Source organism: Mauremys reevesii, linkage group 8 (assembly GCF_016161935.1).
Source record: "Mauremys reevesii isolate NIE-2019 linkage group 8, ASM1616193v1, whole genome shotgun sequence".
Classification (NCBI taxonomy): Eukaryota; Metazoa; Chordata; order Testudines; family Geoemydidae; genus Mauremys; species Mauremys reevesii.
Genome location: NC_052630.1, coordinates 104,691,561 through 104,707,477, shown reverse-complemented (window position 1 = coordinate 104,707,477; position 15,917 = coordinate 104,691,561). Strand labels below are relative to the sequence as shown.

The following is a 15,917-nucleotide window of genomic DNA, read 5'->3' as shown; positions in this document are numbered from 1 at the left end:
CCTCTCCCTCCCTCAGGGTCGTAGAGCCCAAACCCAGAAGTGTACACAGCAATGAAACAGCCCTGTGACCCGAGTCAACTGGCATGGGCTGCCATGGGGTTTTCTTTGCTGTGAAGACATACTTTGAATTTTTTTTTAAATTGTCATGTTCTGAGTGTGGAACTACACGTGTGCAGGTGGGGACAATCTAAAGGAGTCTGTAAGCAAGATTAAATTCTGTACAGAACAACTTGAATATATTGAAGAGCAAGTCATATATTTCTTTCTAAACTACCCACTCAGAGTAGTAAGAGGACATAGTTTTACACTGAGTTCTGGACAGTAGGAACAAAGAATGCAGGTCGTACCTGCAGAATGGGGACTCAGTGTCTTGAAAAGCAGTGACTCTGAAAAGGATTTCGGGATCATAGTGGGCAGACAGCTGAACATGAGCTACCAGTGTAATATTGTGGGGAAAAGGACTAATATGATCCATGGATGTACAAAAAGGGGAGTGGGGAGGTGATTTTATTTCTGTAGCTGACATTGAGTGAGATTGATATTGGAATACAATACTGTGTTCAAACATCAAACAAAGAGATGCTGAAAAATTGGAGAGAGTACAGACAAGAGCCACCAAAATGACTCAGGGGTTGGCGAAAATGTCTTTCAATGACTGACTTAAGGAGCTCAATCTGTTTAGCTTATCAAAAAGATCAAGAGGTGATTTTATTGTGGTATATGGATACCTCTGTGGAGAGAAAATACAAGGAATTTAAAGACTCTTTAATCTAGCAGAGAAATGGAGAACAAAAATCATTGGAGTTGAAGCCAAAATATTCAAATGAGAAATAAAGCATATATACTTAACAGTGAGGCTGATTAACAGTTGAAACAAACTACCCGAAGTGGTGGATTGTCCATCTCAGTTCAAATCCAGACTTGGATGCCTTTCTGGAAGAGATGCTTTAGTGAAACATGTTATTGGGCTCAATACAGGGCTAGTCACTGGATGAAATTATCTGGCGCTGTGTTTCACAGGAGGTCAGATTAGATGCTCTAACACAGGGGTGGCCAACCTGCGGCTCCGGAGCCACATGCGGCTCTTCAGAAGTTAATATGCGGCTCCTTGTATAGGCACCGACTGTAGGGCTGGAGCTACAGGTGCCAACTTTCCAATATGCCGGGGGGTGCTCACTGCTCAACCCCTGGCTCTGCCACAGGCCCTGCCCCATCCCACCCCTTCCTGCCCCCTTCCCTGAGCCTGCTATGCCTTCGCTCCTTCCCCGCTGAGTCTCCTGCACGCCATGAAACAGCTGATCGGGAGGTGTGGGGGAGGGAGTGGGAGGTGCTGATTGGTGGGGCTGCCGGTGGGCAGGAGGCACTGGAGGCGGGGGGGAGCTGATGGGGAGCTGCTGACGTGTTACTGTGGCTCTTTGGCAATGTACATTGGTAAATTCTGGCTCCTTCTCAGGCTCAGGTTGGCCACCCCTGCTCTAATGGGCCCTTCTGGCCTTGGAATCTATCGAGCTGAGTTAAGCTGCCTCTTTCTCAGGCATTATTGCAGCTAGATACATTTTGGTATGATCGTGCTTAGAGATAGGCAGTGGCACAGCTCATGTAAGAAGCAAACTTTCAGAAGTTAATATGAGATTTGTACCAACAAGGAGTGAGTTTCAGCATGTGAGCTGTTGGAAGACAAACTAGCTATGTGAAGCTTTTCTCATAAGGTGGACAGCTCAGTGCAAGAAGCCTTTTTTTTTTTTTTTTTTTTTTGCAAGGAGGAAAATTGACAACAAAATATATGTTTGTATTTTAATCTAGCTGAGTTTTCTTGAATAATAAAATTGAGAATATAAGGCAGTTATTTACAACATTGAGTCTTTCAACTCAGTGAATTTTTAAAGCAGTCATGGGGATTTTGCCGTATTGAGTGATTCTCATTAATTTTAACAATTTACTTGAAAATCTCCCCCACAAGTTGAAATTGGGATTGAAAAAGCAAAACTAAACTGAAATAGATTGCTATGAATCTCGTGGGGCTTATCTTGCTTAATACTGAAATTGATACATGTGTCACTAGAATAGCACACATCACCTTAGAAGGGTAAGAGCATTTGCCAAAGTTTAATGCCATCTCTGTAGTGTGGTGTTCCTCTTGGAAGCACTTCCTAAATCATACGTGCCGTTAGCTGCAAATTAATGTATCAAGAGGTTCCTATGCTAGCTGCTGCACCTGTCCTTCTGAGACAAGCGTGGGAGCAGGTGGAGGCAATAGAGTCTCTGAGATTTGAGTAATGAACTCCAAAGCTTGTAGTGACAGCCCTGGAAACAAAGTGGCAAGACCCCAAAGTATATAAATACTGTACAGTTCTCTATTTTAGTATTCTCTGTGTTTTTAAAGCACTCTATCTACCTAACCATTTAAAAAAAAGTGATTTATCTTATTCTACTGATCACAGTGCCATCGGTGCTAGCGTTCCATCTGATACTGTATATGGGAGCAAGAGTATCCTAATAGACGGCTTTCCATTGTAATAGTTTGGCTGTCAGTTTTCTCTTACACTCCGGAGCATGTGAATTCACCCATTTTTATAACTTAACCTTTAATTTTGCTGTGCTTTCATCAGACCAGATGTGCTGTTAAATGGTACAAAATGTACTAAAATTGTTTCATATGAAACAAATGTTATATCCAGCCACTCATATGACTCCTGCTTCAATATAAAATGAAATGACTGAGCATGTAGGTCAGGTGAGGAAATTGGAGTAATGGGTGTAAAGGGTTTTAATTGTTTTATACAATTTTGGTTATTTAATGTTTAAATCTTACCTATCAGACTGTAAAATGCATATAGTTTATTAAGGGCTGAGCATTTGGGCTTTGAAGGCAGCAATTCGGGCTCTCAGGTAAATATGTTAAGTAGACACATTTTTCAAATGCGTGTTATTTACTAATGAGACCGTCTCTTGGGGAAAATGTGCAATTTAACAGTGGTTTTTGACAGTGGTATTATATTGCAGACTGGAACACCGCTGCAGGAGGCTATTCCATTCGGTTATGTAAAACTACATTTAGAGGATCTCTTAAAAGTATTTTCTACTAAAAAGATTAATACAGCTCTATTGATTCCACCTCTCTTCCCCATTCCTTCTTCCATCCTTTCCTTGTCTGTTATCTTTAACTATTATCTATCCACTGGCTGCTTTCTCTCTCCCAGTAAGTAGGTCAGTCTTATCTTGGAAAAAAAAAATCCTTCCCTACCTCCCACTCCACCTGCCCCCTAGCCTTTTCCTACTTCTTGCCTGTGTCTGGGCCTCACAGTGCATAGACTTTGTCTCCACCAACTCTCCTTCTGATGTAGTTCCTGTCTGCTGCGCTTACTAAGATCACTAATGACTTCTTCCTAGCCAAGTCAGAGGCACTTCTCACCTCCTTCACTCGCTGCTGCCTGTGGCAGTATTGCCTATTATTTGCTTAGTGCTGACTTTGAGCTCCTCACTGAATGGATTATACAACAAAGAAGTGGTCTTTGCTCCAAGGTGCTAACAATTCTATGCATCTGAAGAAGTGAGCTGTAGCTCACGAAAGCTCATGCTGAAATAAATTTGTTAGTCTCTAAGGTGCCACAAGTACTCCTATTCTTTTAACAATTTTAAAAGCACTCTTTTCCTCCTCCACTTTCTCTCCTCTCTTGGTTTTTATGATTGTATTTATTTTTGGTTTCTGGGATTTGTTTGATTTTTTGGGTCATCTCCTGTCTTGCTAACCACTTTTTCAGGTAAAGTGTGCTGTTTGATGCCAGTCACTGATCCACTGTACAAAACAATTACTCGGTTCAAAATAATTTGGTAGTCTCTGCACAGGAGTCCAGCACTGGTAAACAATGAGGTTTGCAGATCAGAGTTAAAGGTACTTTAGCAACACTGTCTTAGCTGAAGCATGTGCATCCTGCCTGACATATCAAGTGGTCCTAGTCACCGCTGACAGGCTAATAGTTTAGAGCAGTTTGACAAACAGAAATGAAATCTTCTGTGATACTAAAATTCGTAACTGCATGCAACATGGTTTGAAGCAAGATTAGAGCCTTCATAGAATGTTTTGTTCAGCTAATTAAGTTTGATAGGAGCTTGCTGTTGAGTTGCTTAATTCATCTTTCTACCACGCTGAGATGGCAGAAAACTTCACGTGGTTCCTCACCTCAAAACTTCTGTTTCTATAGTGTACATCATGGATTGTAACAACATAAGAACTTGGGGCAAGCTAAATATTTGAGGTATCATGATCTACTGTATAAATCCCCTACTGCCAACTTTTGTTTTATAAAATGTTTTCTTACCATCCCTGTTGTCTTTGTTCATTGGCAAGGCCAGCTGATCTGAGGATATGGCCATCCAGCACAGTCTCTGAATACATCTAATGGTTTACATTTTTCTAGAGCAGGAGGCAGTGTTCATCATGTTGATATACTTGTGACTGAAGGTGTTTTGCAGCATCATTGGGCCTTGGAATCAGTTCTGGATATATTTGAGCAGGCTAGATGTTAAAGCTTAACAATAACCATGCTTTTTCCCTCCTCTGTGGGCAATAAAACAACAACAAATTCTCTTTTAATTTTGGAATCAAATCTCTCAGATCTCTGGTCTTATTCTTTCACTTTAGGAGTTTGATCCTGAAGAGTTCTACCATCTGTTAGAAGCTGCCGAAGGTCATGCCAAGGAAGGGCAAGGAATTAAATGCGACATTCCTCGTTACATTATCAGCCAGCTGGGCCTTACCCGGGATCCCCTGGAGGGTGAGAACTTCTTACTTTGCATCCTTTGGGCTAAAAGCCTTTCCAAATATCAAATATGAGCCATCTTCACTGGTCGTTGCTCTGTTAAGTGAGAATTTTTTTCCCTTTAATTCACATGGCCCTTTTTTAACTCGTCCTCTATTGCTGGTCTCAAAATTTAAACTGTCCTTTCCCCCTCTAATTACCTGTTACTTTCTGTGTTACTTTTTAACCATTTATGCTCTGGTGTTTGACAGTGAAACTAGACTGCTCAGTTCTGTTTTCGTTTGTAATCTGCTGTTTATAGCAGGTCCACTTGATGATTCAAAGGCACTGCCAAATGCTCCATTGTTGAGGTTTCCTGCACAATACAGGAATGTTTAAGATCAAAATTTTCATTGAAATTTCAAGAACAATACTTTAAATTGAATTCTTATTAGGTTTTGTTAGCCTTTATTAAAAAAAAAACTGAACCTGACTTTTGGATTGTACATTGACATTGTCCTTTGAATATTGTTATATTTTACTACTTATCTGCCAGCTCAGACAATCTATTTGTTTTATTTTTACTGTTGCATTTGCTCAGAAAGTTGGAATCTGGTTCTTTAGAATGTTTCCTGACGTTCTGCAGTATTCTCCATGAGATTAGTGGCTGTGTGCAGTGAAAATCCCTGTTATGAGTAAAACCCACTGTACATATAGCAGAATTCTCCTTTGCTACACTTAATGTTCTTGCCTGCTCCATGGAACAGTCATATTTCTGGATTAATTAATCTGTTCTAAACACTCTGTGGTGAAATCCCTGAGGAGTGGAGTAGCCATAAAAAGGCCCAGTTTGCAGCACAACCAGCTCAGTTCCACTACACAGAGGGACCTCATGAGGGCATTCCAAAGCCCCCCACCATGAATGCTGCAAAGCCATAGAGTCTGTGTATAGGTGCAGGGAAGTAGCAGGGCCATTGTCTGAGTGGATCAATTGGCCACAATCCCTGCATTTTAGATGGATTAGTGCAGGAGTCTGCAGATGCTGCGTCACTGAAGAGACTGTATTAACAGACACAGTCTGACCAGTTTGGGAGTTGGAGAGGAGTCTATTATCCTAGCTTTTGTGTTGGTCCTGCAAGGAGCAAAGTTTCTTTACTCAAGCTTTGCATGAGGGGCCAGGATTATTATCATTTTTGTAGCATTGACAATATGTTCTCTGCTATACAAGCCAAAAAAGTACAGACAATTCCTGCCCAAAGAGCCTACAGTCTCCCTGATAACCACAGGGGTGACAGGATGCAGTGGGAGAGACAGGAGAGAGGTTAGAGGCTGGGGAAGTTTGAGAGTGGGAAGGTGTTTTGTTCCCTTGTTGGGTAACTCAGAGCACTACAGACTGCAACAGCGTTGCCATGTTGTATGAAGCATTTGTTAACCCTCCAATGAATAGTGTAGATATTCCGGGGCGGGGGGGGGGGGGTTAATAGGTATACTTAGAATGAGTATTTGTTAAATGTGATGTCAGTGAGTTATCATAAATTCATATGACAGGTATAGTCTATACTTCTGAGAGTTCATCTCGATCAGTGGTAGTCAACTTATTTATCATTGTGGGCCACTTATGCAGCTCTCTCTGTTTATGTGGGCCACATCCATACAATATATATACTATTTGTATGACCCTGAAGATGTCACGTGGGCTGCAGCTGTGTGCCGATTGGGCCGCAGGCAAGCCGCAGTTGAGAACCATGGATCTAGATGCAGAAGTTTATATTCTGGTCCCCAAAAGGCATTTAATTTTTGTTAACTTGGACCGTGTTTCAAAGAACCTGTTTTTGTAAAGGGAGATAATTTACAGTATATTTTACATATACAGATATTGTATATAACGATATTGTATATAACGTACAATATACAGATATTGTACGTTATATTAAACATTGGCAAATTTTTAAAAGATCTTGAGAATTTATTTGCTATCTCTTTTGTCAAAGCTTGAGAGAGTGCCTTCTTTGGGTTAAATATCAAGGATCCTTACTAATTGAGGAGTATCATTATAATAGGGTACAAATAAAATGATCCAGACATTCTGGGCACCCTGGCCAGCCATCTTTGTCCAGCACCTGCTCTTAATCTATCCCCTTCCCCATTCCTCAGGGATGATCTGGAAGAGGCTGAGCAGGTCTGGCAGCCCCTCTAGACCTCAGTGCTCTACATGGTAAAATTCATGTGCTTTCTAATATGCTCCTGGGCACAGAGCCCCAGAAAATCTAAACTTTGAAATCAGCGAGTTATTGCACAATTAAATATTTCATCTCTGTGGTTTTTTAACCTCGTTTAATCTCTTTTCTTTTGAGATATTTATTGGCACAAATTTTGCTTCCATGCTTGGCTCGGCAACAATAAAACCTGCCACAGAGACTGGAAGTTGCCACAGAATTTGGCAGCAATTGAACGTTGGTTTTCTTTTTCTCTTGTGGAAGCAGTTTTACCTTGATTGCTGTAATATTTGTCAGAATTGCAGAGTGACAGGCTGGCAAGTAACATCAGACGAACAGCTTTTTAGGAAAATGTTCACCAGAGGTTACTGAATGCAATTTAATTAATTGTATCTGTTGAAATCTGATATAAAGTGACGTTTCCGTTGATCCCTGTCAGGGAGGGAGAGAACCTTTCATTTACTTATTTCCTATAAAAAATTGTGCAAAGGTGTCAAGGTGCCTCACTTTCTTTCTACAAAATGGAACTGTAGAAATGTCAGCGATTTTGTTATATCCATTTAGAGATTCTTTTAGATACCAATACCCTTCTAGTCTGTTGCCTTTTGGATGTGGGATTGATCCTGTGAGGTGCTTAGCAACTCCTGAAAGGAGCTTAGCATCCTAAACTCCCACTAACTTCCCCATGGTTTGAGGGTGCTTGGTACCTTGCAGAATTGGGTCAACTAGAGACAAGAAAGTTTTTAGAAATCTAATTCCCATGCCCTAATGGGACGAGTATACCTGCACGCACATAAATGTGCGGACGCATGCTGCTTACCCGTAACAAATTGCTGATTTTGCTGGAGAAATATTAATAGCATTACCTTAGTATTTGCATTTATTCCTTATCCTTGTGGTAGGGAATATCTAGAATGCTACAAAGTACTGAGGTAAGGATAATTGGTTGTCTTTGTATGAGGCATTACCTAAAACAACTGGCAAGATTTTAAAGGTGACTATTGTGTAATAGTATAACATTTTTGCAGGAAAGGAAGAAATGTGCTTTTCTAACATCTACAAATACTTTCTAAAATACTATTTCTTTGCAATATAGAAACAGATTATATATTGAGACCGGTATAAATAGTCGTTCTTTGTTGTTTGCAGAAATGGCCCAGCTGAATAGCTATGACAGTCCGGACACTCCAGAAACAGATGATTCAGTTGAGGTAAAGAAGCAATATACTTGTGCTGTCTACCTATTTGTTCCCTAGAAAGAAACAGTCTAATACAATGGTAAAAGATTTGTTAGGAAAACAAGATTATAATACAATGTATATAACAACACACTGAATATTTTTAACAATATTTATTTGGTAAATGATTTAAAAATACTTTTAAAAGCTAATTGCGTGCTTATAGCACTTTGGACAGAGCTCTCTAAATACTGTAAAGAAGTAATGATTTAAAGATAACTGGGCAACTAATAGAGGCAAACGGATATGGACAGGAATTATCAAGGTGCTTGACAACAGGTTTTTTTACAACCTGTAACAAAAATAGGGCTAAGGAAAGAAATGTGTTGGCATAGGTAAAGAATCTTGGGGAATAATTTAGGTTCCCAAGACAAGGATTTACTAATGATTTATTGGGAAAATATAGTCATTTATCTCTCCAGGCTTCTTAGATCTGTAGGTTTTGCTTTAATTGTGTAACAAAAGTGCCAATTTTTAAAAAAGATCTATTAGGGAAAGACCAGCTTTTTGGGGGGGGGGGGGGGGAGCGCCAGGGCTCCAAAGGATGCAAACTACATGTTGATGCGAGGTGGAATTTTCAAAAGTGCCTATGTGCTAGATTCTCCAAGATACTTGTGCGGCTAAATCCACCATTTATGTGCCGTTGACATCCTTAAAACCACTGTTCAGCTGCCACCTAGCCCCACAGGTGCCCAAGTCCTCAAAGTGCCTAAATTTCCACCAGTTGGCACATGCAAAGCCACCTAAGCATTGATGCTGCCTCCACAGCTAACGAACAACTCAGAGCCCTGGCTGAAGCCAAAGCCTCATCAGTGCTGAAACAGGATTCTCAAACTAGACTTGCCCCTACCTGTCTCACCAGCAGAACCTGATCCCATAGGCATTCTCAGAGTCTGCCCAAGACATGATACCTGTCACAAAAGAATACAGGTCAGGAATTTGTGTGTGTGTGAATACGTGTCCCCTGGCCTAATGGCTAGGGCACTCTGGGAGATGTGGATTCAAATCTCTGGTCCAGAACAGGGACTTGAATCCAGGTCTCCTGTATCCCTGGTGAATGCCCTAACCACTGAGCTGTTGGGTATAATGACATTGGGGTCTCTCTCTTGTGAAAGATCTGGGTTTCAGCTTCAAGAGTGCAGGCTACCAGAGCGGCTGACCTGGCTTAGGTGCTAAATTCAGAAAAGGGGTTCACAGCTGAAAATCCCGAGCAGAGGGAGGTGCCTCTCTGTGGCCCATCAGTTAGGCACCTTTCCTCTGTATTTCACTCCTGGCTATCTTAGCCAGCTCCCCGCTCCGCTAGCTGGCTTCTGAGGCAGGTAACTCTCCCCATGTATTGAATGGGGAGCCTGGGTGCATAACTCAGGGCTGAGGATTGGATTCCACTAAGTGGCAAGGCACCTCGGGGTTAAGCATTGCAATACCTAAGTATTTTTGTAGATTTGGCCCTGAGTAATTTAGGAACATATGTCCAACTGACTTCTAAATAATTTAGGAACTTTGAAAATCCCACCGCAGTCTACAGCATAAAGTAAATTATGCTTGTCTGTAGTATGACTGCATACAGTACAAAATAATCTCTGCTGGAGGTGCTCAATGAAAATGGGCGAATACAAACATGACTTGCTGTTGCTGAGGAACTCAACATTTCTCAGCTAATATCCTGATTAGTATAAGAATAAAACCAGGAGGAAGGATGACCCTGGGACTCAGAAGATCTGGATTTTGTTCCCATTTCTGCCACAGACCTCCTGTGTAACTTTGAGCAAGTCACCTGATGTCTCTGCCTCAGTGTCTGTCAGTTTTGAGCTTCTCGGGTGGAAGTAACTCAAAAAGCATAACATATATTATTGTTAGAAATATTTCAGCTTATTCAATACTGTGGGTCCTGGCAGGCTATTGAGCATTATCAGAAAGTCAATGTGCAGAAGCTTCTCTGAGTTCCATGGTAGTTTAAAAAACAAACATCATTCATTACACAACAGAAGGATATTAGAAGGCTACCAGAGAAGGGGAATGGAGCTACGATCTTACAGAAATCAGAATGTAATGTATTTAATATGAAGAATTAAATGGAAGATTTCAGTATGATAGTGGTTTAAATGTGGCAACCATTTCTCATAGCATGTCAAGGGAAAGGAGTAAATATAAAATATATTATACCACCAAATATTGGAGACACATACATACAGATCTTCCAGTTACAAAACAAAAATTCCAGGAAAATAGATTTTTTTTTTATTTTTCTGTAAATTCAGGACTAAAATTAAATGATTTTCATATTTTCTATCCAGCAGCGAATTTTTTGGAGGTACATTTTTTAAAAGTAGGCTGGATTCTGGTGAATTGCAGAGAAAAAAAAATCCCTTCTCCTTGATTTTCAGAGTCGCGGGGGCCCTGTACAGTCAAAGAAAACTCCCTCTGAAGAGGACTTTGAGAACATTAAGCTAATCAGCAATGGGGCTTACGGGTAAGGTTTTCAGCTTGTGTCTAGCACTTTGCTTTTCAAGAAGATGTTACTGTCAAGCCACCTGATAAAGAATTAGGCCTTTTGTTGTTCATGATATGCCCTTGCCAGCTGCTTGCTATATTACACTACAACTTTGACCTCAAGCCCTATTATGCTGTAACTTTTTCTGCTAAGTTCACCTTCACGGTATGTGGATAAAATTAAACATACTCATATACGATAGGTTAATTTGACATTTGAGAGGTTACAATTGAGGTATGACATGTGTTATCCAGGAAATTATCTTTATGAATAATGATGTCATGTAGTTTACGTTTTGTTTACATTATAATATTTCTTACAGGAAAGAATATAATAATAAAACGCATTTGTTTGTTAGCACCACATACCCAGACATGAGTTCAATACTTATTAAAACTAGACATTAAAGTGTAATTTCTCTGTGAAGTGTTGCTGTGTAAAAATGTCCTAATATTTCATTGTGTCTTAACAGATTTGCTCAATTAAAAGTTAAAATTCCAACTGCCAGCCCCACCCAAAGAACCCAGAATTTGAAGTTTGAGATGACAAGTTTGGTTAATTAAGCTAATAGTGTTGATGTAATATACCTAGACTTCTGTAAGGCATTTGACTTAGTACCACATGACACTCTGATTAAAAAACTAGACAGATATATTAAGGTGGTACACGTTAAATTGATTAAAAGCTGGCTAACTGATAGGTCTCAAAATGTAATTGTAAAGGGGGAATCATCATCAAATGTGTGTTTCTAGAGGGATCCCACAGGAATAGGTCATTGGCCCTGCGCTATTTAACATTTTTATTATTGACCCGGAAGAAGACATAAAATCATCACTGATAAAGTTTGCCAATCACACACAGACTGGGGGAGTGGTATGTAATGAGAGGACAGGTCACTGATAAAGTGAGCTGGATTTCTTGGTAAGCAGGGGACAAGCAAACAATGTGTTTTAATGTGTCCAAATGTAAATATGAACATCTAGGAATAAAGAATGTAGGCCATACTTACAGGATGGGTGACTATTCTGGGAAGCAGTAACTCTGAAAAAGATTTGATGGTCATCATGGATAATCAGCTGAATAGGAGTTCCCAGTGTGACTCTGTTGCAATCCTTGGATAAATAAACAGGAGAATCTTGCGTAGGAGGAGAAGGGGTTATTTTACTTCTGTATTTGGCACTAGTGCAACCACTGTTGGAAAACTGGTTCCAGTTCTGGTGTCTAGTTCTGATAGCTTACTGGTAGGGGGGAGGGATAGCTCAGTGATTTGAGCAGTGGCCTGCTAAACCCAGGGTTGTGAGTTCAATCCTTGAGGGGGCCACTTAGGGATCTGGGGCAAAAATTGGTCCTGCTAGTGAAGACAGGGGGCTGGACTCGATGACCTTTCAAGGTCCCTTCCAGTTTTAGGAGATTGGTATATCTCCAATTATTACCTTTGTTACCACAATTCAAGAAGGATGTTGATAAATTTGAGAGGGTTAGAGAAGAGCCATGAGAATGATCAAAGGACTAGAAAACATGCTTTGTAGGAGCTCAATCTGTTTAGCTTAACAAAGAGAAGGTTAAGAGGTTATTGATTAGTCCAAAAACCTACATGGGAAACAAGTATTTAATAATAGACTCTTCAGTCTAGCAGACAAAGGTATAACACGATCCACTGGCTGGAAGTTTCAGGCTAGAAACAAGGTGTAATTTGTCAAAGGTGTGAGTAATTAACCATTTGAACAACTGACCAAGAGTTGTGGTGGATTCTCTATTACTGGCAATTTTTGAATTAAGATTGGATGTTTTTCTAAAAGATCTGCTCTAGGAATTATTGTGGGGAAGTTCTCTGGCCTGTGTTATAGAGGAGATCAGATGAGATGATCTTGGTCCCGTCTGGCCTTGGAATCTGTGAATCTCTGAAACGCCATTTGGGTTCCTTCTGGCTGTGGCATCATAACCAGTGATATTCAGCAGGCCAAATTCTAGCCTCAGGTATACCTGTGTTACCCCATTGATTTCAATGGGACTTAAGCACTGTGCTTAAAGTTAAGCATGTGCTGGAGCACTTTGTTGAATTAAATGAAAATGTAATAAAAATGTATTTTAGTCAGTAAAGGTAAAAGGGGAGAGCAGATTGGAGAGCCAGTTGGTTAGATAAGAAAGTGCCATTTTTACAGTCACTTTTCCATGTAGACCCATGTTTTCAAGTACATCCTTCTAAAGGCATGTTTACACTGCAGTTAGACCCCTGTGGCTGGCCCATGCCAGCTAGCTCAGGCTAAAGGGCAGTTTAATTGCAGTGTAGACGTGTGAGCAGGAGCCTGGGCTCTTCAACCCTGCAAGCTAGAAGGGTCCCAGAACTCGGGCTGCAGCCTGAGCCTGAACACCTACACTGCAATGAAACAGCCCCTACGCCCAAGCCGCGTGAGCCCAAGTCAGCTGGTATGGGCCAGCCGCAGGTGTCTAATTGTAGTGTAGACATACCCTAAAAGGCTAGAGGTGGTTTGCTCAAAGTCATATCCTTGCTATATGTACTACGTACTTTATCCAGCTGATATGATACTATGTTAGACAGACTACAACAAGCCACTCCAGAGACAGGGGAGTAAGTATTGATTCAATAGAGCAAGCTAACTGAATGAAAACCTTATTTGCAAACTGTACTATGAATGTGCGGACGAAGATGTGCAAATGGTAGAAATGAAAAGGATATTTTACCACAGGTAATCTTGCAGCATTATGTTGTTACAGCTAATCAAACTCTTTAATTTGTAGAGCTTGGAAGGAAGTTGCACTGATCCCATTCATTTTAGGTCATTTTTCAGTTGACTGGTGATTGTAATAAATATTGAAATGATGAACAGTATGTGCCTCTACATATACCCAGGATTGTGTGCTACATTCTTCATTTATTGTCTGGACATTCAAAAATGCTACAGGAGTGTGTGGTTTCTGGTGTAATCTCACAGGGCCCTAGTCTTATTTCTGATGGAGGAATTGCCGTTTTAATTTTAGTATGCAAGAATCTCATAAAGTTGCCAGAGCTTTCCTTGGTTAAGGCTAAGCTAGTCTCTCTGCTGAGAATGTTATGTATTTGGAGAAGCCTGTGAAGAGTAGCCTTCCCCGTTTCTTACTCTGAGGAAAAGCATAGAGAGATTTCTTCCTCTGTAGCGACACTTGACATGACGGATGTTTTATGTAGTCATAGATAAACCAGCAGGAGCCTATCAGTGTATGTGATGTAATGACCTGCAATCCATTGTTTTTTAAATGGTCCAAACTGAAGATAGGAACCCTTTTGTTGTGTTCTAGGGCTGTGTATTTGGTGCGGCACAAGACTACCCGCCAGCGCTTTGCCATGAAGAAGATCAACAAACAGAACCTAATTTTGAGAAACCAGATCCAGCAGGCCTTCGTGGAGAGGGACATCCTGACCTTTGCTGAGAACCCCTTTGTAGTCAGTATGTTCTGCTCCTTCGAGACCAAACGCCACCTCTGCATGGTTATGGAGTATGTGGAAGGTATTTGTCTCAGGCTTGAAAAGTGTCTGGTTATATTATTGAATGTTTATTGTTTGAAACATGTGAATTTTGCAGAGTGGCAGTAATTGTATATATAACACCTTTCATGCTGTATTATTGCCAAGTGCTTTGCAGATTGAGGTTTTAGGGTCACCCTCCATTGCCCTCTAGAATCGAATGTGGCAGCCAAAATAGGCTTAGATCGTATTCTCTAGATGTCACCTTGGTAGACCTTTCACATATGGGTCTGCCCACGCCTACACAGAAGAGGGTCTCAGCCACCTCCAGAACACAATTTGTTCCTGGGTACTATGAAGAGTGATCCATGGGTCTGAACTCCATATGGTGGGGAGGGAGTGGAGATTGGTTGGACCACATCGCAGAGATGGGTCAGAAAAGTCAGTCCAGCCCGGAGCTGTAGTACCTTGCAGGGGGAAATGCCCACTCTGTGGGTCCCAATGGTAGCTGCAGCTAACATAGCTTGGCTGCAGTGGAGCTGCACCAACACAGAGCCATGTGCAGGGAAGCTGCTGGGGGGCTAGAGCCAGTGTGAAGGTCTCTGTAGGGGAATGATGGCAGAGACATCCTAACAGGGAGCTCTCCTGGGGGAACTACTATTGGAGGGGATGATCTGGCCCATGATTTGGTTAGTATTAAGGTTAAAAAGATCCAGAACAGAAATGCTAAGGTCTGGTCAAGCAGCAGAGCATTTGTACAATAACAGGAAGCTGATGAAGATCATCTATGGGAGGGATAGCTCAGTGGTTTGAGCACTGGCCTGCTAAACCCAGGGTTGTGAGTTCAATCCTTGAGGGGGCCATTTAGGGATCTGGGGCAAAATCAGTACTTGGTCCTGTGGTGAAGGCAGGGGGCTGGATTTGATGACCTGTCAGGGTCCCTTCCAGCTCTGTGAGTTAGGTATATCTCCATATAACTGTTTAGTTCCTGTTTTCTTCCGCTTAATTTATTTAATTTGAATATTAGTTGGATTTGTTTTATAGTTTTATCTGAATGTAAATAATATATTTCCATTGGTGCGTAGAACTAATTTCCCGTGCCCTGCTTCTGTGTTTGGGCTAGCTGAATAACTGCAAAATGTGAACTATGGCTGTTGTGTTTCTGACAAATGAGTGAAGCTGAAACAGAATTTACTGATTGACATGTTGACAAATTTAGAGTAAATTCTTATTTGCAAATAGAGAGGAGGATCATGTTAAATCTGTGATGCAACATTCTTTAAACAGCAAAAAGAAAAGAAATAATATAGCCACAACGGCTGGCTGAGTGTAAACTATACTTCCGTCCCAGATTCCTTTCCAACCTGGAGGATGAATTTATACAATCATTGAGCCAAATCCTGCTTGCCTTTCTCAACAAATAGTTGTATTGAAGCCAGTTGGACTGCTCCCCTAGAAAGGCAAGAAGACTTTACCTGTGCTCCCTAAAGTGGAGAGAGCATTTCTCAGTAGTCTCAGCATCAAGGTTGACCCACCTTAGTTCTCCTCCTTTCCAAAGCAGATACATTTAATTCTGTGGACTTTCCTCTCCTGTGGCATCTCAGATGAAGCCATAGAAATGCTGTTACTGTTCACTGTCCATAGACCTCAACGGCATTATACTGCTTTTTTAAAGAGCTGGAGTTTGCTAAAATGTCATTTACAAAAGTGTCCCCTGTCCCATGCTGTTGTGAAGCTTGCTATGCTTGTCCGGCTGATTGCTGCCCTTCT

General features: G+C 41.0%; 1 protein-coding gene across 6 annotated transcripts in view; it reads left to right on the top strand.

Moving 5' to 3' along the window:
• The window catches only part of MAST2 (microtubule associated serine/threonine kinase 2), a 345,729-nt gene that overhangs the window by 304,267 nt on the left and 25,545 nt on the right, over window positions 1–15,917 (top strand). For all 6 annotated transcript variants that reach the window (XM_039483465.1, XM_039483464.1, XM_039483463.1 and 3 more), the window contains 4 exons: window positions 4,643–4,775; window positions 8,105–8,166; window positions 10,578–10,663; window positions 13,982–14,190. In XM_039483465.1, coding sequence (XP_039339399.1) covers window positions 4,643–4,775; window positions 8,105–8,166; window positions 10,578–10,663; window positions 13,982–14,190 — 490 coding nt within the window. The remainder of the gene's footprint in view (window positions 1–4,642; window positions 4,776–8,104; window positions 8,167–10,577; window positions 10,664–13,981; window positions 14,191–15,917) is intronic.